Source organism: Eublepharis macularius, chromosome 4 (assembly GCF_028583425.1).
Source record: "Eublepharis macularius isolate TG4126 chromosome 4, MPM_Emac_v1.0, whole genome shotgun sequence".
Taxonomy (NCBI): Eukaryota; Metazoa; Chordata; class Lepidosauria; order Squamata; family Eublepharidae; genus Eublepharis; species Eublepharis macularius.
Window position 1 is genome coordinate 44,611,894 of NC_072793.1, and position 24,651 is coordinate 44,636,544.

Below are 24,651 nucleotides of genomic sequence, written 5' to 3' on the forward strand. Positions count from 1 at the left end.
CTTGTCATAATTAAGTCATCATCTCTTCCTGGGATTTTTGGATAAAGTCTGGGCTCCTGCTGTGCCACTGATGAGGTCTGCCCCACGCCACCATTCATCTAGCCATGGGGGAGGCCTGGGGAATGGGCCCAGAAGGCAAAAAACCTCCCAGGCCAGCATGCAGCGGACACGCTCCCACTGGCTACAAGGATGTCACTTCTTTAAGTGACATCATCGCACTCATTGGCAGGCATGCTCCCGCTCTTCACAGAGGCCCAAATTGGCTCGTGTGAATGGCAGGTGCATGCCTACCAATGGGCCTAATGACACCACTTCCAGAAGATACGCCCCCCCCCAGGTAAGTGCCAGGTCCCCACCTCCCATCAATGGGCCCAATGACACCACTTCCAAAAGACACCCCCTACAGGTAAGTGCCAGGTCCCTTACCCTCCCACCAGTAGGGTAAGGGGACCTAGCGGCCCTAGGCTCCTCCCCTCCCTACTCACAGTAGGTTTTCTCTGTTTGAGAGGATTTAAAAACCCCTCCATTCACGGAAGTGTCACATTTTCCTGCAAGCCTGGAGGGCTCTCTAGGTCACCAGAGAACACCTCATATCTGAACATGGCCCATTCTCTGGGTCTGTTGATTTGCAAGAGGACCAAGTCCAGCTTTAGATATATGATATATTGTTTACAAGAAACCAAAAACTAAGAAAAACAAATGCAAGACAATTGATCTAAATACTAAATACCAAAGATTTTATTACAAAGTAAACCTATACCAAAAAATCTACTAATGTATATTACAGTGAATTAAACCAATAACGCCTCTACTGTAGAAGCTACATTGAAGCCCTTAACACCATATTTTGTCTAATCTCTTCATATTATTTTCTCTATGTATGGCTGTTTACCAAATCCTCCTTTACCATGAAAAATTTCTTGTTTCCCATTTTTAGCAAATGTTAATCAAGTGATAGTATGTATACTAAGAGTAAAAACCTATTTTCTTCTTTGGATTCTTACAGCATAAATGAATAATATCAACTCTGGAGTATAATGTACATAGTAGTTAACTCTGAGAACTTCTGATAAAACTAATGAAACTATTTACTATAACTTCTAGGTTTGCTCAGATAACTACCATATGTGAAAAAAATTGTTCTACGTGCACCACAAAACCAAAAGTTCTCCTCCAAATAGTTATAAATTCTGGTTAGTTTCCATGATGAAAGATGCTATTGATGGACCATTTTCATTATATTCTTTCAAAATGGAAGACTAACTAAAAAAGTTGAACAATCAGTAATCATACCATCAGCCTCAGAGTGGCAGGACTGTAATCTAGAGAGCCGTGTTTGATTCCCTGCTCCTCTGCTGGAAGCCAGCTGGGTGACCTTGGGTCAGTCACAGCTCTTTCAAACCTCTCTCAGCTCTACCCACCTTACAGGGTGATTGTTGTGAGCATACTTTGTAAACCACTCTGAGTGGGTGTTAAGTTGCAGTATATAAGTCCTAAAGTGCAGTATATAAATTGAATGTTGTTATTCCTTGGCTCACGTTCTATTTGAGCAAAATGCTATATATTTCTGAAAAAAGATTACTTGCCTTTTTCAACCATCAGCATTTTGAATTATTTGAATAAATGGGACTTACTTTTGAGTAGGTCTGCTTACTGTTTCTCTGTTGGGATTTCAGTCTTAGAGGTCAAATAACTCTTTATTTGTAAATTTTGAAAATCAGATATGGTGCACTACAAGTGTACACCAAATTAAATGTGAATACTATGGTCTCATATGTAGAAATTATTTGCTGTAGCTACTGCCCATAAGGTGTCAGAGTTTGTACTGCTAGAAGATCTTTAAGCAAAGGTCTTAGAAGAATGATGGAGTCAGGAAGAGCAAGCCCCTGAATTTTGGATTCTGCTCCTGCTGGTCACTACTGGCAATTCCATGGCTTTTCACAAATAGTGCCTGTCACTTCGCTTCCACATGCATAATCATTCCACCAGCCTCTTTCTGTCATCGTGACACAGTCCTCACCATGGCCATAATTATTTGGCTCCCCTGCAAACCAGTGGCTGCGGAAGAAAAGCGATAGCAGTGTCAATAAAATCCCTATAAGATTGTTTTTACACAAGATGGGGTGAACAGTCTCTTATACCGAACAATAGGATATATGGAGAAATGCCCTCTACTTTGGCTACATTACACAGTTGGAAATTTGGGGGCTATAAAATCTCCACATTAATTCCAAGAAGTAGATTTGTGCATTATTAGTTGGAATGATTACAAAAAATAATTACAAAAATGGAGTGTTTCATAATTATCATAATCAATATGAAAATGAAACAAATTCCCCCTCTAAACACAGGATTGCCAGGTCCCTCTTGGCAACTGCAGGGAGCAGGGGGAACTTATCAGATGTTGGGGGTGCTTGCCAGTGACATAATGACATCACCAGCAACACACTGCTGTCGCTCCCGGAAGTGATGTCATCGCATTGCTGGGCCTGCCAGAACTGCTCTGGTATTGGGGCAAAATTCATTTGGATTTGAAGTGATGTAACGCCAGTGCTTTGGCAGCAATATGATCATGTCACCGGAAAAGGTCTACGCTGCCCGGTAAGTTCCCCTCCCCACCTCTTTTTCCCTGCCAACTAGATAAGCACCATCAGGAAGCACCCACTGGGAGCATGGTAGGGATCCTTCACTCCCACCCTCCATCTCCCACCCCTGCTTACCTGGTTGGTGGAGGGGAAATGCACCTCCCAGGCAATATGGTGTGCTCCCAGGGGGTGTGGCACGCAGGAGAGCTCCACAGCAGCTCAATTCAGGCCAAAGCTAGCCAAATTGGCCTGAATTGGGCCTAATTTGGCTCCTTGGGGAGCACGGGAGCACTCCCTGGACGGCCCGTGACCCACATGATGACATCACGTCCTGGAAGTGATGTCATCATGCAAACCGGGACACAAAAATGGAAAACCCCAAGGTAGAAGCTGGGCCCCAGATCTCCCGGGGGGGGGGGGCGGTCAGGGGACCTGGCAACCTTGGGCATGGCAAACATGTCTTAGCAAAAATGTCTTTATTTCATTTTGTTCTGGTTTCTTTTTTTACTGCAGTCTCTGCTTCTATTGATTTCACTTTTACAAGGCAGCCAGCATTGTACTAATACGGACACACCAGAACAATGTTCCTTAAGGGGAGGGGGAGATAGGCTGTGGGCTGTCTTGATTGAATGCAAGCTGTCGCCACTAGGATTACATACATTCCATTCCCAAAGGATTTGACTCTTCCTCTCTCCTTCCAAAGTCTCCCTTGCTGTCAAAATTTTGCCTTATCGTCTACATTCCCTCTGCTTGCCTGCTGCCCTCCATCCAAGTAAATCTACCTCATAGTCCTCCTTCTGCTGCCTTAGAGTTACCAAGTCCCCTTACTCTCCTGGTGGGACAGAGAACCCAGCATTTACTGCTAGGATATCTTCATGTATGCGCAAAGCATGCATGCACTCCCGGCACAATGACATCACTTCCAGGAGTGCTCCTGAGCTTCATGCTGGGCTGATCTGGGCCCCGAAAGTGGTCAAATTGGCCCAGCACAAAGCCTGGCAGCATTCCCACGGCTTGCACATTGACGTCACTCCTAGGAGTGATGTTGTTGCACCATGCCAGGAGCACGCCCCAGGAGGCTCATTCCCAAGCTATTTCCTCTGCTGGCTAGGTGAGTTTGGGGCCGGGGGGCGGAGGCTGAGAACAGAGAGGATCCTCTACTCCCACTAGGGGACTGGGCAACCCTTTTGGAATTAATAACAACATAAATGATAGAAATGAAAGAAATTCCCATGCACAAGTCTAGTGGATAGCTAGAAAAGGGAAGGAATGGGATTTATATTATGGCAATACTTAGAGTTGGTAAAATGTTTAAGGAGAAACTTAGCTTGAAAATATCACCTTTCATCTTTCAAATGATACTGGATTAAGCAGAAATATTAGGTACTAATTTATTTTATCATATGCTTCCTAAAAATTTCTTTGGATAGCACATTGTCAGTACTAAATGAACATTATGTGCCAGTAGGGAAGAGCCAACTTTACTGTTGAAAATCTCCAGTCTGTTCCTTACTTGGATGCTTTTGTTTGGGGTAACTACTTGGATATCAAGGGTATATTGCCTTCTTCAGTGATTACAGTTCAGGTATTTTAATACAAAATTTGAATAAGATCATTTGGATGCAAAATAACAAAGGAATGTTTTTCTGAATCTGCAGGAAGCCTGCAATAATTGCTTAGAACTAGGGAAATTGAGTCATATCACTCCAAGGCCTTATGTATGTAATTTCATAGCAATAAAATGGGTTCTTCTCACCCCCAGAAACACACAAACATATTACTAGACTTACGTATATGATAGAGGGCTGTCATCCACCCAGACAAAGGTATTTTCATTTTTCATATCGTGGAGACCAATCCAATATGAATAGCGTTTTTTCTTTGACTGGAGAAACATCTGAAACACATTTCCTTTTACATTATTTGAACTGAAATAGACTATGTAGACTGTACTATGAATTCTTGAATGCAATGATAATATTACTGTGTTTGAGAGGAGACCACAGCACTCTATGAATTACACAGATTACTATGATGTGCTCTGCGTTGGGCTGCCCTTGAAGACGACATGAAAATTGTAGCTGGTCCAGAATACGGCATCTCAATTGTTGCCAAAGGCTAGACAATGAGAACATAAATTGCCTGTCTTCAGATAACTACACTGGCTGACAACAAGGGCAGATTGGCCGTTAAGGCTGCCAGGAAACATCTAGGTGGACAAATGGCTGGGGAATCTGCCTTCTCCCACTAGGGTTGCTGCTCTGGTGAGCTGGAGGCCCTTGTAGCTACAGCTGCGATGCGCCAATGGCCCTCGTCCTATGTGGGGCAGGGGAGCCACCACTGCAAGCGAGCTAGCTACCCCAGCCACACGTGACACCAATGAGTTCCCATGGCATACCCACCTGACATGGGGCTGGGTCAGGCAGCTTGTTCATGGCTGCTGCTGTTCACCTGCCCTGCATTGAGCTGGGGCAGCAGGCTCACTGCTATGGAAGAAAAAAAGTAATCTTTTGCTCCTTTCTGCCCCTCTTTTGGGTGAGAGGGCCCTTTCCAGGCTGCCTTTTTTGCTTCAGTTTTAACTTGTGAAAGCTGATACCCTGGAAAAATCTTGTGGGTCTCTAAGGTGCCAATGGACTCAAATCCTTTTGTTCTACAGCAGGCCAACATGGCTACCTATCTGAAACAAAGAACAGAAGTGTTTGACATCTCACACCTTGCTGGAAAGTCACACCTAAAAGGGACAGAGACTGGGACAGCCAAAAAGTTAGATAGTATTTTCTTTGTCTTGTGGAAGGAAGATCAGAACTGTCCCCAGAGGGAGACTCATTCCCAAAGGGGAGATTAAAAATTCTCCAGTCATGAAAAGAAGCTCTCTTCTCTCATATCTCTTGGGCTCTGCTGTACACAAGCCATGAAGGACTAAAACTTTATGGAGGGACTCCATTTTGATCATCTATCGGGGGCAATGGGAGAAGTCCAACTCTCAGAACAAAAATAATGATGGCTTTTAAAATGCAGCAACTTCAAGATTTATTAGGCTATCCTAATTAAACACTACTTACAGAGCAGACTAGAGTAACTCTGCTTAGGATCGCACTGTTAGTATAAGTATAGATAATTGGATTTAGAGGATTGTGTTTTTTCACCTTTTCTTTGTATCCTTGCTAAGCCTGATGCTTGAACAGACAATGTGTACTCTTTATAATTTTGTTTATTAAATGTTCTTATATTTTGAACGCACAAAGCCTGATCTCTGTAAATGGACCACATCTATTTGGTCTTTCTAGCCAAACAGCAGTAAAGGGGAGGGGCATCCCTGTTGCAAGGGATAGAGCGTGCAGCTTTGCTTCTAGTGCCAGTGAATATCCCTACTAGCAAAGAGCAGCACACTGTCCAAGTTCTGACTAGGGACGGGAATGTTATTTGTGTTAGATATGGGTAGTAAAGCTCACTTCGCTCAACACAAGGAACTGCATATTCCCCCTCCTTCCTTCACAATGGTTACCTCAGAGATAAAGGGGGTTGAGCCCTCCCTTCTCATATGAAATAATCACCAGGGAAAGTCAGAGCACTAGGAAGCAGCGCATTTGGCAGACTGTATTTGACAGAGTCCCCATAAATTGACTAAAACTTGATGGCACTTTCCACTTTTCACCACATTTGAGTCCAACTCTTTTTTCCAAGAGCTGAGATTGGCTACGTCTGTTCTTCACCTTGGACCAGAAGTGGGTTGAGTCCCCACCCAATTCACTCCTATGGTGTAAATAAACTAGAGTACTTAGGAATACTGTTGAGACGAAGGCAAATCCTGCCCAGTGTCCTGTTAAAAGTGAAGGATGGTGCAGTGTCTCCTTGCACTATAGGGAAATGTTAGACTAGCAAGGTGGACAAGTCAAATGCTTCTGATTGCTTTCCTCTTGTCTGTTCTGCTACTATCCCTTTGTTGCCAAGATTGCTAATCTCAGAGACTTTCCTTCTGGCTTTCCCCACGAGGGCAACATGTGCTCTTATCTCTGATATTTAGTGGTTAGAATGCCTAGCTCACACTTTTTATCACAGTACAGACTTCTTTATCAATAAAGAATATCCTTTCCTTTCTTAAAGCAACCAGCATCATGTGGACTTTGTCTTAAGGCAGTCTTTCCTGCACTCTTGCACAGATGATCAAGATAACAGGTTATGGGGCACAGCAGTCTGCTGAGAGAATAAAATCCCACAGCTATGGATTAGCAAAGGGGTAGAGACCTTTTTAGAGGGGTAGGAAAGCATTGCAATCAACATAGATTCCTGATATGAGTTAATTATGTGGAAAGAAGATGATTGTACAACATGGATGGAGAAAATGGCTGGCTTGGAAGGTGGACTCTATGGCATTATACCATACTGAGGTCCCTCCTCTCCCCCAAATTCTGTCCTCCTCTGGCTCCTTCCCCAAATCTCCAGAAATTTCCCAACCCCAAATTGGTAGCCCTACTTAGAAATCAGCTAATAAGCATGTTTCTAAAAGACTAAATGGCTTCTGAAGCGAAGTAGGAAGAATGGGACCTAAAGAACAACAAAGCTACAGCTCTAATAATAGCAGGGCTTTTTTTCAGCAGGAACGCGGGGGAATGGAGTTCCAGAACCTCTTGAAAATGGTCACATGGCTGAGCGGCGCGGAGGGCAATCTAAACTCCCCTCTGTCTGGAGATCGGGGGCGTGGCCACCAGCCATGTGACCATTTTCTCCGAGGGCAACCCACTGAGTTCCACCACCTCTTTTCCCAGAAAAAAAGTGAATCTTGACTTAATTTAAGATTATTAGGGAGGATGTTGCAACACATGCAAATGAACTTGTCACCATTATTGATCAACTGAGAACCAGGGGGAAGAGGTCTCTCAGACAGAGGAATGGTTCTCTTCATATCCCTTCCAAATTCATTTGGCTCTCTAGTAAATGCTTTGCAAACCTGACTGATCTGGATTGCTCAGAGTCTATGCTGTAAAGATTTGAATTAAGTCGGTTTGAAGCTGAAAGCAGCGCACAGAAATGGAAATGCCCAAAAGAAACCTTTCAAATACAGAAATTCTAGCTGAATTGAGAATAACAGAAGGGGGGCATTATCAAGGCAAGCAACCCCAGGTAAGAAATTGAATGTTTACAACGCAAACAAAAGGAACAATTAAATTCAGCTGTCTCTAGGCTGCCAAGTAGTAACCACATGCATTCCACCACAGAGGGCCAAACTAGACGTGTGTCCTAGGTCTGACCTGTTGATGCTACCACCATTTTAAAGGCTAATGAGGCAATTTTAAAATGCTGTGAGCACCTGATTCTGATTGGGCCCACAGTGTGGAGTGATGAGGTGCTCTTGTCCTCCCATGCCCCCGCCCCCCACGCCTTTCAAGTGCTGAAACAGCAGCATGGGGTAGACCTGGGGATGCCATCATATCTAGCAAGAAATGTTAACATAGTACAATCCATAAACAAATTTCATTTTAGACAGTGGAGCCTCATATCACATGATAAGGTCATGTGACTTCTCAAAGCTAGACAAAAGTTCAACAGCACAAAGTCTATCTTTAGCAATGACCAACACTTAATACTGAAGGAAAGGGGGAAAGAATGCTACAGTGTAAATTACCAGAAGGAAGAGTAAATGAGATTCTGGTGAAAGATTTCCTTTAAGACGCTAATCTTGAACAGCAAATTGTTGATCAAGGCTGGTGCACAGTTACTAGTGATCATGAAATATATGCTGTTGGAAATTAATGTAAAAGTTAACCTGAATGGTCCAAGTGAAAAGCCAAACTGCTTTAAAGAGTGCTCCAGTGATAATTGTTTTAATCATTGGCAAAGGAGACAGGTTCATAAAAATATTGCCACACAAAAAATTGAAAAGGAGAGTCTAGCTGAAGGAATCAAACTAAAGGAATGCAATGCTACAAACCAATTGTATTTGCAATATCACACACAAGACAGTAAAGTCCAGTTTTCCAAAGCAAAATGAGAGGAAAATGAAGTCCCTCCCAAAGGTACTACAGAATGACATCTGCAGGCTCATCCAAACAGATGTGTGCTTGTTCAAATACTTTTGAATTTTTATAGATGATTTTTCCGTATATACAGTGACCTATCTATGTAGTGAAAAATCACAGGTGCTGGAGAAGCTTGGGGAGCACATGGCTACTGTGAGCAACAAGTGCAGGAGGAAGCCCCGGCTCCCAAGTTCTGTGCAGTGGTGGTGAATACATAGCAAGAGTCACCAAGCAATTCCCGAGAGAGCAAAGCATAGAGTACTGAACCATGGTGCCCTACTCTCCAGAGCAGAATGGCTTGGGTGAAAGAAAGAACAGCATCTGATGGAGCTGGCATGATGCCTACCTTAACAACAAATATTGGGGCAAAGCCGTCATGGCTGCTATATGCTTACAAAAAATACTTAATTCCCTCCCCCCTCTCTCTCCAGTTTCCAAGAGAGCAACAAATGCTTTTGTCTGTGAATGCCTAGGTCAGTAAAGAACATCCTTGCCTTTAAAGCAACAAGCTTCATGAAGACTTTAAGGCGACTTCCCCTCTACTTTCGTATCCCCAGCTCAAGATAACACATCCTGACTTTGGATGGTCTGACTTTTAGTGACAGGGTTCTAGCAAGAGATATGAAGAACTCCAAGGAACCCTGTAATGTACCGCAAGATTCAAGTCCAGTAGCATCTTGAAGACCAACAAGATTTTCAGAGTATAAATTTCCAAGTGTCAAAGCTCCCTTTGTCAATACATCTGACTCTTGAAAGTTGATACCCTGAAAATCTTGTTCATCTTCAAGGTGCTACTGGACTCAGATCTTACTGCAGACCAACATGGCTACCCAAACGAAACTGAAATGTACTGGCCCTGTTTCTTTTCTTCTCTCTCTCTTTCTCTGTGCTCATATCTTTTTAGTCCCATTGATAGGAAGAAAAGTAGGATCTATTTTCAATTAAATAAATTAAATATTACCTTTCATAATTATAGACTTTTGATAGAATGCAAAAAAAAAGGCAGAACACAAATAATTCCCAATAAAGAATAATTTGAAGCATCAACAGCACCCAACAAGTTCGTGACATTTCCACAAACACATTCAATGCAACAATTACAGTGGCACTGAAATACCACATTTTCCCACACTAAAAATGTACTTTGAGTGCTCAAGAAATGCAATATGTCTGCAAGAACTGGCTTGAGGGGAAATAAACAGGTTGTACTCAATAAATGGAAAACATCCATTTGATCATTTATTGCAAAACACGTTTGCGTTACCTGCTCATCTGCATCATTGATGACAACCAAGTGGCTACCTTGATTCTCACAGAAATTCTTAGCTAAAGACCAGTGTATCTCCTGTTCATGAAAATAGTAGCATTTTCCTTTGTTCAGTAGCCAGCCCTCTGGACACATCTTGCAGGCTGAGGCTGCAAAGAAATTACAAAGATAGTATATAAAGCAATCACTATATCTAATTCTCAACATAGCCAAGTCTGTGGGTACTTAAATCTTGAGAATGGAGACATGAAACAGACAATACAGATGCTTCTAAAAACGTTTAAAAATGCAGTTTTGCAGAAAAATCTGAAATTTTAAAAAATACTTTGGAGGTTACCCAAAATAACATTGTGCAGGCCCCAGAGCATGCACACGAACAGAGAACAAAAAGGTGAGTGCTGGTTTCCCCTTCCCACCTGGAGGGTAAGGGGATCTGGCAACACAGAGCCAAGCTACAAGTGACATTTTTCACGTGAAGGACACTTGATCGTTTTCACAAGTTTTTCTGGGAACTGAAGTCCCTCTCCCCCGCCCCTTTTCCTTCTGTTCCTTCCCCTCTCTGTTAGAATCGCTGTCTGAAGAGCCAGAGAAAGCCTGCGGCGGCGGCAGCTTTTGCAAATCGTCTTGCTCCCGGGGAGCTGCTCTGGAGAAAGCTGACATGTAAGTGAAGCTGAGCAGGACGCCCAGAGAAGGGAGAAAGTTGCAGCTGCCCTCTCCCAAAGATCGTTGAGAGCAGGCTTGTGACTGGAGGAACGATTTGCAAAAGCTGCTGCCGCCGCAGGCTTTCTCTGGCTCTTCAAACAGCGATTCTAACAGGGGCGGGGAAGAGGGACTTTAGTTCCCAGAAAAACTTACAAAAACGATCAAGTGTCCTTCACGTGAAAAATGTCACTTGTAGCTTGGCTCATAGTTACTGGGACTGATCTGGCAACCAGAACTGTGAAAGTTAATCATAGTTTTACCAGGAAGCAGCTGCCAGGGGGAGGGAAAGAGGGAAAGCTGGAGCCAGGGGCCAGATAAAAGTTGCTTGGTGGAAAGGAGAGAAAGAAGCAGGAAAAGGGGAGAAACTATGGACCAAGTCAGACACGCAGGTTTTTAAAGAAAAGGGCCTGGGGAACAGGAGTTCTCTGCAGCTACACAGCAGCTTTCGGGATTAGCTTTTAAAAATAAAGGAGACCCTAAACTGACTCAGAATGCCTCAGTGAAGGGGCTCCTACCTTCCCCCTCAACTGTTTCCCATGTCAAAATAGCAGTCAAAGGAGTTCCCCACCCCCTCTTTTTTCTGCTCCATATGAAGAATTCTATGCACATGGAGCAGTAAAAAAAGGAAGGAACTCCTCCCGTATTATTGTGACATGGGGAAATGGCTTGAGGGGGAAGGGGGAGCCCCTCCTTCCCCCACAAAGGCATTCTGGGGCCATTTGGGCTCTCTTTTTAAAGCCATTTACTTTTTAACTGCTGTATTGCTGCGGAAACTTGAGTTGGGTCTGGAGAGCCCAGATCCAACTCTTTAAAAGCCTGCACATCTCACGTGGCCCTAAGAGGGCTTTTAGGGGAAATGGCAGGGGAGGGGGAAATGATATGCCCTCTACAAGTTCTTGTGGGTCCCCCACTTGTCATATACTTGCTTTCATATACATCACATACATCATATACATCTTCTCAATCTGTTCATTATCACACCATACTGGCCCTCAACACATGTGTACTCATCCTTTTTTTTATCCCCAGCTTTCTAACAGATAGTACCCATTAGCAGGAGAATCAGCAGTCTCTCAGTAAGAATAGCATTTTATTAGTCAAGGAGCAAGGGAGTCTTGTATCTTACCATTTAGTTTTTGAAGAGCATTCTGTAGTTTAAACGTCTCATCCCAAATCTTTTTTTTCTCTGTAGTTAAATCTTTCTGCAATTTTGTCACTAGGAACAACATTGGAGATCAAAAGATGGTGAGTTGGTCTGATGCAACTGGTGTATGGTGCAAAAGTGATTCCAAAACAAGTTTTTCGCAATTTCCTCATTAGTTTGTAGACTAAACAATTAGAATCTAATTCCCATTTTCTCGCTGAGGGCCAAATTAAATGCAAAAACAGAAGACCTACAAGTTTTCCCCCATAATTTTTTGAAACTAGGGTCCAGGTCTGAAATATATGTAAGTCTGTCTTGAAGAAAGCTGGCACAGCCCACTTGTCCTTCCTGAATCTCTCTCTGTCTCTTCCAGAAAGCAAAGTTCTAGGCTGAATTTCAAGTTCAAATAAAGGTTAAGATTCTGTTAAGACCTTTCGAGCAGCTGTTTGATTCCTGATTCTGAGAGCAGACTTTCTGAGATCTGCTTTATGTATATGCCTCCTTCCTATATGAGAATATTATAGAATCCAGGCTGTGGCATGAGGGCATAGAACTTTCTCCATTGCTGTTACTGTGGTCCCTATTCCTTCCTCCTCTACCTCTGAGGTTGCTATTAGAGATGGGCACGAACTGGAAAAAACCCAAACCATGCGGTTCGTGGTTTGTCAAATTTCACGAACCACAAACTTTCACAAACCTGCCCTTGGTTCATGAACCAGTTTGTTTGGTTTGTGAAAATGTCACATCTGGGTCAGAGAATCATCACTTCCAGGCCAGCAGAAGGTCTGCAGGAAGTCCATCCCCTGTTGCTTAGGAAACTGATTGATTGGTACCAGGCTGTCTGCACTCATGAACTGCACGAACCAAAAAATGAACCAAACAAACCAGCCTAAAGTTCATGGCAATTAATCAGAAATGGGATCTGACGAACCACAGTTCACAAACCACAAACCGGCCTGGTTCGTACTTAATTTTGGTTCGTGCCCATCTCTAGTTGCTATTTGTCCCATAAGAGGGGGGGGGGGGAAATACAGACACTACCTCATAGCCCAATCACTGAAAATGGTCTTCAACAATTAATCAGCTAAAACTTTGGGCCTAACTGAGGTGGTAAACTGGAACTTCAGTCTGCTGATGATAACTAACAGGACTTAATGAACTTCCACGCATAAAAATCACCCCTTATAACAATACTGGAAGTTCAGGCTAAGCAACTATCCTTTTCCCTGACAAAGGAAAAAAGGAATCTCTATTGAGGGAGAAGGTTACTTTTGGTACAGAACAGCATTCAGCCATGTCAGTTATGCTGTGTAAAGTGACACTGAGGGAATTAGGTCTGAAGCTTGAGTTGATCAGTTAACAGATGCCAATTAAATTCAGTGGAAACAAGTTTGAATTGGTAGGGACACTTGCTCATATTTTAAGATTATTTTGATTCTGTGGTGTCACCATAGTAAGAATTTAAAAAGAAAATATTAAAGGTGACATTGCATTTAGCAATGAGTGTTACGTTTGGTTTTTTAAACTGTAAGCTAGTTTACACTTTCTTCCATATCTCAAAAAAGTGCCTATATTAAGGATTTGGTAATATGAAAACATTTTTAGTTTTAGTCTGTTAATTAATTAGTAAAAGATAGATGATTAATTGATGAACACTTTTGATCAACTGAGCACCCTCTCTTTTTCTCTCATATGTATAACTGTTATTCTCTTTTTCCTGGGATATTGACAGAGGAACACAAAATGTCTGACTTGCTGGAGGTGCCCTAGGAGATCCCTGCCGTTACTAATAGCTGAACCCTCATACTTAACAATGAACTTTGTTCACAACTGACAGGAGACAAAAACGTTGTCTGAGATATGAGCAACAGTGGTGGCCAGAGAATTTTCAGAAGTTGAACAAGCGGCTCTTTATAAAGAGTCAATTGATAAGTGTGGTGAGTTTAGAACACAGTGGTCTGTTTTGACAATTTATAGATAACAAAGTTAAATTGTTCACACTGGACTTGAGTCTAGTCTATGACCATAAGAAATCTTGTTCCTGAGATTTTTGAAGAACTGACCCGCTCACACCCTTCCCATCAGAAATCAAATCACAAAACTATCCACTAAGGGAGTGCTTCTAAGCATGTCAACTTGGAAGTAAGTCACATTTTATTTAATGAGGCTTACTCCTGCTGAAGTGTTCTTAGGACTGCAGTCTAAGTGCACTTACCATCCTGTTTTAGTTTATTCTGATTATCTTCTAATCTCTGCAGACTGTTATTCAACTCTGTTGCTGTAAGAAAACCAAACATTACAACTACACTTCAGTCACCAGTTATGGAGAAAAGATACTATTAAATTCTCCACACTTTCCTCTGAGAAGAAAGAAACCCAGGAGTAGCACTGCTGTATTCAATTTTATTTTGATGAGCATTGGACATTTATGGTGTCTTTGTAATTAGCCTGTTCTGTTTGCAAATACGAAATAAAACATATTTATTTATTTTCTTTGGATTTCTATTCCACCCTCCCCATGAAGGGCTCAGGGTGGATTACAATATTTTAAAAACACATTAAAATATATACAATTAAAACCATAAATAGTTTTGTTTAAAAACTTCACACATAAATATACACACTCAGATGGCGGCAATCAATAGCAGCAGACGCCGCTCAACAAGATAAGGTGGTGGACATGGTGGAAGCAAGTAGACCCCTACAGCAGGCAAAACAACTAATAATCCTGCAGCTAATCTGTCTGGACCTCACACATGCAGTTAAGATACACACTGCTTCCAGTACAGTTCTGTATGCCCTAAAGTTAAAAAAAAATTGCCACCTGTTCTCTTTTCTCTCATACTGGCAACCAGCAGGTGAGAGGGAATGGGTGGAATGACATTGTGCCCAAGCTACAGGTCTTCTAGCTCAAACCAGGAAGTGATGTCACCATATCAGCATGATAGTCTATCCCTCCAAACCCTATACTTTGCACTAGAAGTGACATTGCTTCAATGACATGATAACTCTTCTCCCTCCATTTTCCCCCCATGGCTGAGACAGCAGGTGGATACCAGGAGACCTGGTAAGCTTATCTCTCACACAGAGCACTAGTCTCAAATCACACCCTGTTAGTAAGTTTCCATTCAGGAAAACTATTTCTCAAGTTATCATTAGCTCCCTGAAGGAAATGTCATCTATAAACCATGACGATTAGCATGCAACTTCACAAACGATAGTGGTAAGCAATGGTAAGCATACTTAATAAAAAATGGGGAAAGCAGAATTAATTGTCCTTGGGGTTGCTGAAAAGAGGGATGAGGAGAACAAAGACAGGTTACAGTAGGGACTTCAGGATCATAGCAAAGTCAGGATCATAGCATACCATAGGTGGATTGATTAGAATGAAGTACCTCTAGTTGCTTTACCATATAGGTGTCTGAAAAAGACAGAACTTGTAGTTAGTAGGAGGACCTGGTTCCAAATCTATTTTTTTTTAGCAATGTCATGTCTATGGGTTGAACAGTTCTTCTGAGGAATAAGGAGCTGGCTTTGCTTCAAAGGAAAATTCAGTTCACATGAAGTGGGTGGAGGATGAGATCACTTTTACATCACACAAGGTATTCTATGAGTCTCTTTACACAATACTTCTTACACTAGGACACTCAAGTGAAAAGAGACTCAATATTAGCCGGGACTCGTAGTTTAAAAAGTCTGAACGGAAGGCTCTGTCATTTCCCCTTTTCCACAGGAGGGTAGTTTAAAAGACAGCAGACAGAGATGCTCCTCAGAGGGTTTGTTAATTAGATGCAATTGACAAACCCTTTGAGGAGAGATTGGGCTCCTGTGAAGAGGAGAAATTGACAGAGCCTTCAGCTTTTAAACTACAACTCCTGGCTAACATTGCGTCTCCCTTCACTTGAGCGTCCTTGTGTAAGAAGTATCACAGAGAGAGACTTTATGTCACAATGGGAATCTGTGGGCTAAGGGAAACCTACATCTCCTTAATGCTGGGGAGTTTTGTACATTATTACTTCAGCTGATGACTCACTGAAGTCAGAACTGACAAAGCTGTGTAGTAGACCCAGAATGGATAGACTGAAGGGCTTACCTACTTCAGGAATTCTCACACTAACCTGCTATCTGTTGCAGTGAGTTTGGGGCACCAAGGAACATGTAGGAACTGATTTTAGGAACTCTTCTTTCAGCTGTTCACCTACATATATTTTGTCATGATGATACAATAGAGAACTAAGCTTATTAATACTGGAATCCAGAAGTGGTTTATTAGCCCTTTAAAAGCTGACTGCTACTTAGGGGATTGGCACAAAGCAAAAGTAACAAGCAGTTCTGAACAGAAAACAGATATTGTTACCATTTCCACTCAGCAGAGTTTGTTCGCTATGCAGCCGTTCTAGTTCCTTGGTCATCCTGGAGTCTGAAACAACATACAGTCAAATCACTGTGGAACCCAGGCAGCAGCCGTTATTCCTACTCTGAGACACAGTTTTTCTGACCATTAGGCAACCCACGGTGGCAGCTTGTGGGGTGGGATGGAGGGTAGCTGCAGGAACTTGAGGAGTGGGCTTTAATGGTTCCCACTACCACCTGGATGGAACTTTCTTTTACTCTTCAGGAGCAGCAGAAGGATGAACAGGCTGAAGTTTAAGCAGCTAGGAAGAAAAGACTAGCAACTTGACTTTCAGGATAGCTACTAAAAGTTGGAGAGTAGGTGTCAACAGATAAGCAACACCTTCCACTTCTTCCTGTTTAGTTTCTGCTGCCCCTACTATCTCTGCTTCACCATTCCCCACCCCTCTTTAGATCCATTTTCTTTCCCTTCTCTTCCCATCCTTCTCCTGTGATCCCTGGTTGGACTGCCAAGTCACCTGCTGCTATTTAACACCTTGGCCCTTCCCCTCAACTGTCCTTTGTACCTGGCTCCTTGCTGTAAAACTCTTGGCACTATCAGTTAGCGGAAGCTGGGGAGCATGCAGGCCTTGGAAACTCTCATTTTCAAGCCACAGTGACCAATGCCACCACATTCTCATGTCGCTCATTGGGTTGCCATAGCAACCCAATATGCAATCAACGTTGTTTGGGGTGGTATCTGCACACGCAGATGTTGCTTATACATGAGGAAGTTGTTACAGCCTATTTTTTTTTGTAAAAAACATTTATTTTTCTGCTAACCGGAGAGTTGCCATGGGTTTGCAGAAGCCTATATGCTAGCTCTGGATAGCCCTGTTGTGTGGATTTTTTCATTCACATTGAGAAACTCCTCATTATTATTTTATATAGTATATATATTTTTCCCCCCTCCAAAAAAATTCTTCAGTTTCCGTCTCATCCCACAACCATTCTTTCCCCTCATGTTTGCGCTGTCACAATGGATTGTAATATAGCAGCTTTTTTATCCCAAATCCGTACATTTTCCAGATATAATGATGATGGTTATAATCCACAGCAGAAACAACACAGCATTTGCAATATAAAGGACTGATATAGATGTTCCTTGCGAACAACATCTGCTCTGCTGCAACAGGAAACCACCTGTGGACAACAAAAATGCATCAAGTAAATTGCAGTGGTGGGAGCTAAACATTCGCTTAGATTGAGGTGGGAATGGGAACTAATTGTTTCCTCTAATAATAAAGTGGGACACTCTATGCTAACGAGTTTGGTAATGAAATAAAGCTACGAGTTTTGTCTATTTGGGGGACACGCCAGATATACAGGAAAAAATGTTGGTTTATGACAGAAACCTCCTCTATGAGAAGTGGGAGGGCTGAGTGTACTGCTGTCCTCATGCTAATAAGGAACCCAGGCAGTAGGTGAGGGCAGAGCACAGACATAAATCCTCAGTGGTCCAGTAGACCGTGAGGCTGAAGAGAAACAAGCAGCCTGTCCTTTGCTTCCTTTCAGTCAAGAGTGACGGAAAATCAGGGTTAAGATTTTATTTCTTTGTGTTTTGTTTAATTATTAGCATGTTTATAATCCACCTTATCTCCCACCCCCCTTTCAAAGAGGCTTAAAGTGGCTCTGTATATCCCATGACCACAATTCCCCCCTCTGGATCTTTAAGCCATTAGATCTGCCTCCTTTAGCCTTTTTAAAGAGTCCTTTGAGGTACTAATTTGGAATCAGAGGAAAAAGTATTTTCTGCAGTCCATGTTACCTTCTACCAAAGGGCTATCTAAGCTGCAAATGCGGTAAACCTCCATAACAGCTGAAAGGGTTGAGGTTGGGTTAACAAAATGTTAACACTGACCAGGCTACTCCAGCCAGGAACTGGAGACCTATTAGAACTGCTGCACAACCTGTATGTGTGGGGGGGGGCACATCATTTAGTGTCCCCACTGTTTTTCTTCTTGATTTTCAAAAAAGCATACTAGCTCTGTTCAGACATCATGTGAAACAACGGTTTAATCAAACTGACTATGGTTAATATGATTGGTGGAATGTAGGTCACATTCCTAACCAGGATCTGAAGTTTGCTTAGTAACTTTTGTTTTACATGATTTCTGAATGCAGATATCCTGGTTTTAACCCAGGCTAGAAGGAAATCAAACCAGAATGTGTTAAGGGAAACCAAGATCTAAGTGATTGTCTATGAGTTGAATCCTGGTTTTACAAACTAACATTATTAAATTTAAGCATCTAATAGATTTTTCAGCACCTTCATCAAATTACAATTACCAGGATTCCTTGGAAGAAACTATTAGTGCCGTCCTAAGCAAGTTTACAGCCTTCTAAGACATCAATGGACTTAGAAGCGTGTAACTCTGGTTAGGATAGCATTGTACAACAGTTAGATTGTTATAAAATGTTACTATTTTGTAATATATAATGCTTAGCCCCAAACTCTTCTTCCAGTGAACAGTAGACAGCACATTCAAGAATCTTCTAAATCATGCTGATTCAAACAAAAGATTCTAGTTTATTTTGGTAATTGGCCCAGGTTTATGAAAGCAGGAAGCAGCTGTGTCCCTGACAAGATATTGTCTCTCCCAGAGCAAAACCACAAAAATAAGAGCAAAGAGCCAGTGATTAATGGTTTGTGCAAAGGTTCCCTGGGCTATTAGGCAACCATGGGTCATTTGCCTTCAGCATAAAGAGTCTCTAATGGCAGGACATCTCGTACTCTCCTCACTGGAGAAGGAATTATCTTATGCTGGAAATTGCACCATGGAACAGGCATCCTCTGGTATTTGACATCACATCAGGATCTATTTTATTTTTGATGACTCCATAATTAGCGATGTAAACAGAGATAACACTAGGGTTTCTTGATTCGACAATCATATTGGACTAGTGCAGAAATTAGTATTTTAAAAAATGTGTCTGAAAATAATTGAAAAATGCCTGAGGTCATTTGAGAAGCTGGAGTGTGTGGGGGATAAGTAAGCAGGAGGTTAGTATCTTATGCTTAGGATCCAAGAGTCTACTACACAGCCTTTTGTCCCATGTCCTGGCAAAATCTGGACCTGCCATGAGAAAGAATGACGCAGCCCATCTTAGGTGGCGGATTCCACCACCACAAGGGCACCATTTGGAGATTCTCTCTCAAGCATCAAAAGATTTAGGCCCTCTCTATTCCTTGTCTAACAGAAGCAGAATAAATTATGCAAAGATATGCTCAATTTCTATAATTTCAAAGGGCCATAAAATTAATGGTTTCTCAATGCATAGTTTGACTGTTAATGACCCACATACATGCTATTTCATTTTATTCTGTCTATCATAACTCAGTCCCCATCTGGAGGGCTTAAGCTTTGTTCACATGTGCATTTCACATGTTCCTGGCCATTGATGCGAGCTCCATCAAATCATGATATGTAAGTAAAGACTGCCACGGACAAAAAAAAAAGTTGCAATTTTTATTGCCACAGACAAAAAAAAAAGTTGCAATTTTTATTGCTATGTGGATAAATATTGGAAAAGATTCGGTTTTTGTGCACTCTGTATTTTAAAAACTCTTGTAGCGATAAGTTGATTTTTTTTTTACTTTATTAACTTTTCCCTCCCCTCTTCTTTCTTTATGTATCCCTGTTTAAGTTTTAGAAATCTGAATAAGATTGTATACTGATATATTGTTAGATATTGAATACAAGGCTATGGTAAGATGGAAATGGTCAAATATTAACGATGAGGTAGACTGTATGACGTAGTTAGTTTGTGATGGTAAATGTGAAAATACACTGGAATAGTATATGTATTCTTCACTTTAACATTGATTAACTCTGATTAAGATATGTTTTGTGCACTCTGTATTTTAATAACTCTTGTAGTGCAAAATCTTACTGTTCCTTTGACCCTGTATCTCCCCCTCTTCTTTCTGTACCCCTCTTATTCTGAAATTATTTTTTTTTAAAAAGCAGAGACTTTTGTTTCACCTAAAACACTTCACTAGAAGCAGTTCATCTAGAAACTCTACAAGTGTTTGGAATATCAAGTAATAAAAACATTTGTCTCAATTGATCTGGTAACACAGAGGAAAGCAGGGCTTCAAAAAGTAAAGCCAATGGTTTTAGGTGATGCAGTCTAAACAGGCAGAGTTGATATAAGGGATAGGAAAGGTCATCCTGATCTAAGCACAGGAGAAGCAGCATAGCAGAAAGTAGACAAGAAGAAGAGAGATGAAGGGAACTAAGAGGAGATGGAACAGAATGGGAAGAATGAGAATCAGATCGAGAGGAGATGAAATATTCAGGAAGGAGGTGTGACTATTAACTTTTTTTTGAAAAATTTTATTAGGTGAGTACAAATTACACATACAGTTTTCAATTAAAAACCTAAATATCAATTTTCCCCCACCCTTTCCCTCCCCCCCTTTTTCAAAGACTTCCAACAGCTTTCCAACCCGTATCTTATTCTATAACTTACTTATCTATTCTCTCTATGTGTTATATATTTCCTATTACAATAAACTAAATATTATCCCTTAAAATCAAATCTATTCAAAACTTAAACTTAACAATAATTAAAACTTCACTTTAAATGGTAAAGATCCCTATCCCTAGTAATTTCCCCAATTAATAACTTTCAAATTTCCATAATTTCCCCTTCACATCCCACTTTTTCTCCAAATACTTCAATCTCCCCCAGTCATTAAAAAATTCTTCAGGATTCTGGTCTCTCAGCCTTCTTGTCATTTTGTCCATTTCCGCCATGTACAGTAACTTTCGTATCCACTCTTCAATACATGGTATTTCTTGCACTTTCCATTTCTGCGCATATAATATTCTTGCCGCTGTTGTCATATAAAATAACAATGTTCTGTATTGCGTAGGAACATCTTCCATATTTAAGTTCAGTAGCAGGAGTTCTGGGTTCTTTGTTATTGAAATCTGCAAAATCTCATTTATCACTTCTAAAATATCTCCCCAGTACTGCCTAGCGACCTCACAAGTCCATCACATGTGATATAATGATCCTTCATGACTTTTACATTTCCAACACTTATCAGACATCTTAGCATTTCCATAAGCTATTTTTTTTGGCATCAAATACCACCTATATATCATCTTGAAAACATTTTCCTTGATACTGGTACAAGTTGAAATCTTCAATGTATTTTTCCACAAATATTCCCATGCCTCCATTGTTATGTTTCTTTGACAATTTATAGCCCACTTCACCATCTGGACTTTAACAGCTTCGTCCTCTGTATACCACTTCAAAAGTATTTTATAAATTTTTGAAATTTTCTTCTTACTTTCTTGTAGTATAGCTTCTTCCAATTCTGAATCTTTCCATTTAATTCCATCTTTTGAACGATCCGAGTTATATAAGTCCTTTATCTGCCTATATTGAAACCATCCATAGCAAAAAGCTAGCTCTTCTTCTGTTTTAATTCTTGTCATATTCTGCTCCTGGATAAGAATCTTTTTATAGGACAGGCATTGGTCTCTATTATAAATAGCTCTCGGGTCGATAGTTTCAAATGGTACCACCCATGAGGGGATACCTTCACCCAGATAACTTTTGTATTTTTTCCAGATTGTGAAGAGACTTCTTCTAACATAATGGTGTAGAAACATAGAATCAGCTTTCAGTTTATCGTGCCACAAGTAGGCATGACATCCAAACAGTTTTTTATAGCCTTCCAAAGTTAGTAGCTTACAGTTCTCCAGTGACATCCAATCTTTAAGCCAAACCAAACAAACTGCTTCGTAATATAATCTGATATTTGGCAATTGCAGTCCACCTCTCTCTTTGGCATCACACAACACTTTCATTTTTACTCGAGGTTTCTTGCCTGCCCAAAATCGGAAATCTTCCTCTGCCGCTTTTCAAATTGCTTACTGTCTCTAATAATTGGAATTGTTTGTAACAAAAACATGATCCGTGGTAACACATTCATCTTGACTGCCGCTATTCTTCCCAGCCATGACAGATTTAATTTGTTCCATTTAATCAGGTCTCTATCAATCTGCTGCCATAGCTTTTCATAGTTATTCTTGAACAAGTCAATATTCTTCGCTGTAAGCTCAATTCCTAAATATTTTACTTTATGCATTACTTCGCAGTTTGTAATTTCCATCAATTCTTGTTGCTTTTGTTTTATCATATTCTTACATAATATCTTTGATTTTCTCTTGTTAACATAAAATCCAGCCAGATCTCCGAATTCCTTTATTTTATCTAGCAACTTTGGCATATTTTGTATTGGGTCCTCAACAATAACCATCACATCATCCGCAAACGCTCTGACTTTGTAGGTGAGGTGTGACTATTAACTTGTACGGATGCTTCAGACACCATGTCTGAAGCATCCTTACAGGTTAATAGCCACACCTCCTTCCTGAACCAGGACAGAGTTTTAAAAAGCATAGCAATGGGAGTAGGTTTCTATCCTGTCATTCTTCTGAGGAACTCAGGGCAGCGAACATTGTCCTTCGTTCTCCAATTACTCTTCACAAAAACCTTGTGAGGTAGTTTAGGCTGAGAATGAGTGACTGTGCCAAGATCACTGATCTCAATGCAGAGTATGGATCTGAATCCGGCTCTCCCAGATACAACACTCTAACCACTACACTTCACAGGTTCACATGACTGAATTCTCCCACTAGAAAATAATAATAAAAAGGCATGTTTTGCTTTGTTCCGCTTCACTTGATTTGATTTTTAGGTTTTTACCAGTTATTTATTGTGCTTTAAATTCTGGTTTTTATGATGTTGTGACCCACCCTGAGCCCACTTGCAGGGAGGGCGGGATATAAATCCAATTAAATAAATAAATAAATAAATAAACAATATTCCTACACATAGAAAACTGGCATGTGAGGAAGATAAGTAAGGGCTAGAAGCTTTCTCCTCAACATCTAGTTTTCTATGTTGAGACGACTGTTTAACTGTGTGGCATTCTATGCACAAACACACACAATCTGAAACAGTACAGCCCAGACACAGGCCTCTTGCCTCAGTAAGCATTAGACCAATATGTGGATAGTATAAAGTTTGTACAGTTCTTTATATGGTTATATTTATTTTCACAGAGGCATTCTCATCCGTACAGGAAATGCCCACTCTGATTCACAACTGGTCATTTTGTCACTAATATCACTGAAGCAAATACCAGAGTGATATCAAACTTTTCCTTTGATCAAAGTTCCTCCCAGTCACAGAGACCTCAAACAGCAGAACCCATGCAAACATCCCACATCCCTTAGTCACACAAAGATCCTTCCAGTTGGCTCTAAACAGGCAATAAGACCTGACAAAACAATACCGTTCCTCAAAGGCGACTGAGCTCTGGCTGTTCTTGGATCCAGTCTGGAGCTGACATTTACCTGTTCTCCTTGATGTCTTGTCAAACATGTTGTCTTTGACCACATCTGTGTCAGGTTCTTCACACTTGGTGTAGATGCCGCCTGGAGCCATCCTTGTCAATCTCTGTGCTTCTCTGCTTCCAGCTACTTTAATATAACCTTAAGGGCTATGGTGCTATTCTCAAGAAAGGAAATGTATGGAGCTAGCCTTCCTCTTTTTAGTCTGGAGTCCTGCTTCAGTCACTTCTGCATCGGAGTTCTTTGGAACATCCTCTGAAGTTGCATCTCATGTGCTGAATCATCCTCAGCCTGATCCCACGTGGCAAGGGCCTCTGTTTCCCGGCCATCACAGCCAGGAGCATAGAAGCATCCATACCTGTAGTTCACATGAAAGTTTTGTGCACACTTTCCTGTATCAGTTGTCATTTTCCATGCATTTTTCTCCTACTCTGCCACTAGGAGACTTAAAAGACTTTTAAAAAACCACTAGTACATTATAGCATTGTTATGATAGCCATGATCTACAGTTCCTCTAAATTCCTAGTTTTCTTTAAAAAAAAGTCTATCTCTGTTTTCGTTGTGAGAAAATTTATTTAATTTTAATTTTAATTGCTTCTTTCTCACTGAGACTCAAAGCGGATTACAAATGCTTGAACAAAACAATTTGATCAGACAGCAGTAGGCCTCAAACAGCAACAGCAAGACCAAAACACAAACAAAAACCCATCTAACGCATGTAAATGCCTTAAGGCAGAAAGTGGATGAAGGTAAAAGACAATGCAGAGACTACAATCCTATTCCCTTAGAAAAATGACCACCTGAACTACACCATTATACTACTGTTCTAATCTCCTTATAAAAATGCCTCCTGAATATTTCTGTTTTGCACATTCTGCAAAATGATAGAAGTGTGGGTCCTTTGCTACCTAGCCAGGCAAGTCAGTCCAAAGAGAATCCACCACAGAGAAAAAATATGAATGGGCAGATGCCAATCTTACTCATTTGCAGGTTGGCACCACTAGAAGGCTTAGCTCAGATGAGTGAAACTGTCAAGATGGGGCTTAGTAGGAGAAGCTGTCTTGCAGGTATGTGGTTCAAGGCCATTAAGGGCTTTGTTCAGGGCTTTTTTTCTAGGGAAAGAGGTGGTGGAACTCAATGGGTTGCCCTTGGAGAAAATGGT

At 41.2% G+C, this 24,651-nt stretch overlaps 1 protein-coding gene across 1 annotated transcript; it reads right to left on the bottom strand.

The window, feature by feature from the left end:
• Nucleotides 1–716: 716 nt before the first annotated feature.
• LOC129328842 (C-type lectin domain family 4 member G-like) lies at nucleotides 717–23,617 on the bottom strand. The gene is made up of 9 exons (XM_054978147.1): nucleotides 23,493–23,617; nucleotides 17,128–17,250; nucleotides 16,073–16,135; nucleotides 15,083–15,136; nucleotides 13,931–13,993; nucleotides 11,698–11,787; nucleotides 9,867–10,018; nucleotides 4,376–4,482; nucleotides 717–2,058 (listed from the first exon to the last, which is right to left on the bottom strand). Exons 1-9 carry the CDS (start codon nucleotides 23,581–23,583, stop codon nucleotides 1,917–1,919), a joined length of 885 nt encoding a protein of 294 aa, XP_054834122.1. The 5' UTR covers nucleotides 23,584–23,617; the 3' UTR covers nucleotides 717–1,916.
• Nucleotides 23,618–24,651: the final 1,034 nt, after the last annotated feature.

What these genes read in the sequence shown, in the direction of transcription:
- LOC129328842 (XM_054978147.1), bottom strand. Translation starts at nt 23,583, where the DNA reads ATGGCTCCAGGCGGCATCTACACCAAGTGTGAAGAACCTGACACAGAT. An exon ending in CAAGACATCAAGGAGAACAG is followed by an intron (nt 17,251 to 23,492) that starts GTAAATGTCAGC and finishes TGTTGTCCACAG; the next exon opens with GTGGTTTCCTGTTGCAGCAG. An exon ending in TTCTAATCAATCCACCTATG is followed by an intron (nt 13,994 to 15,082) that starts GTATGCTATGAT and finishes GTTTTCTTACAG; the next exon opens with CAACAGAGTTGAATAACAGT.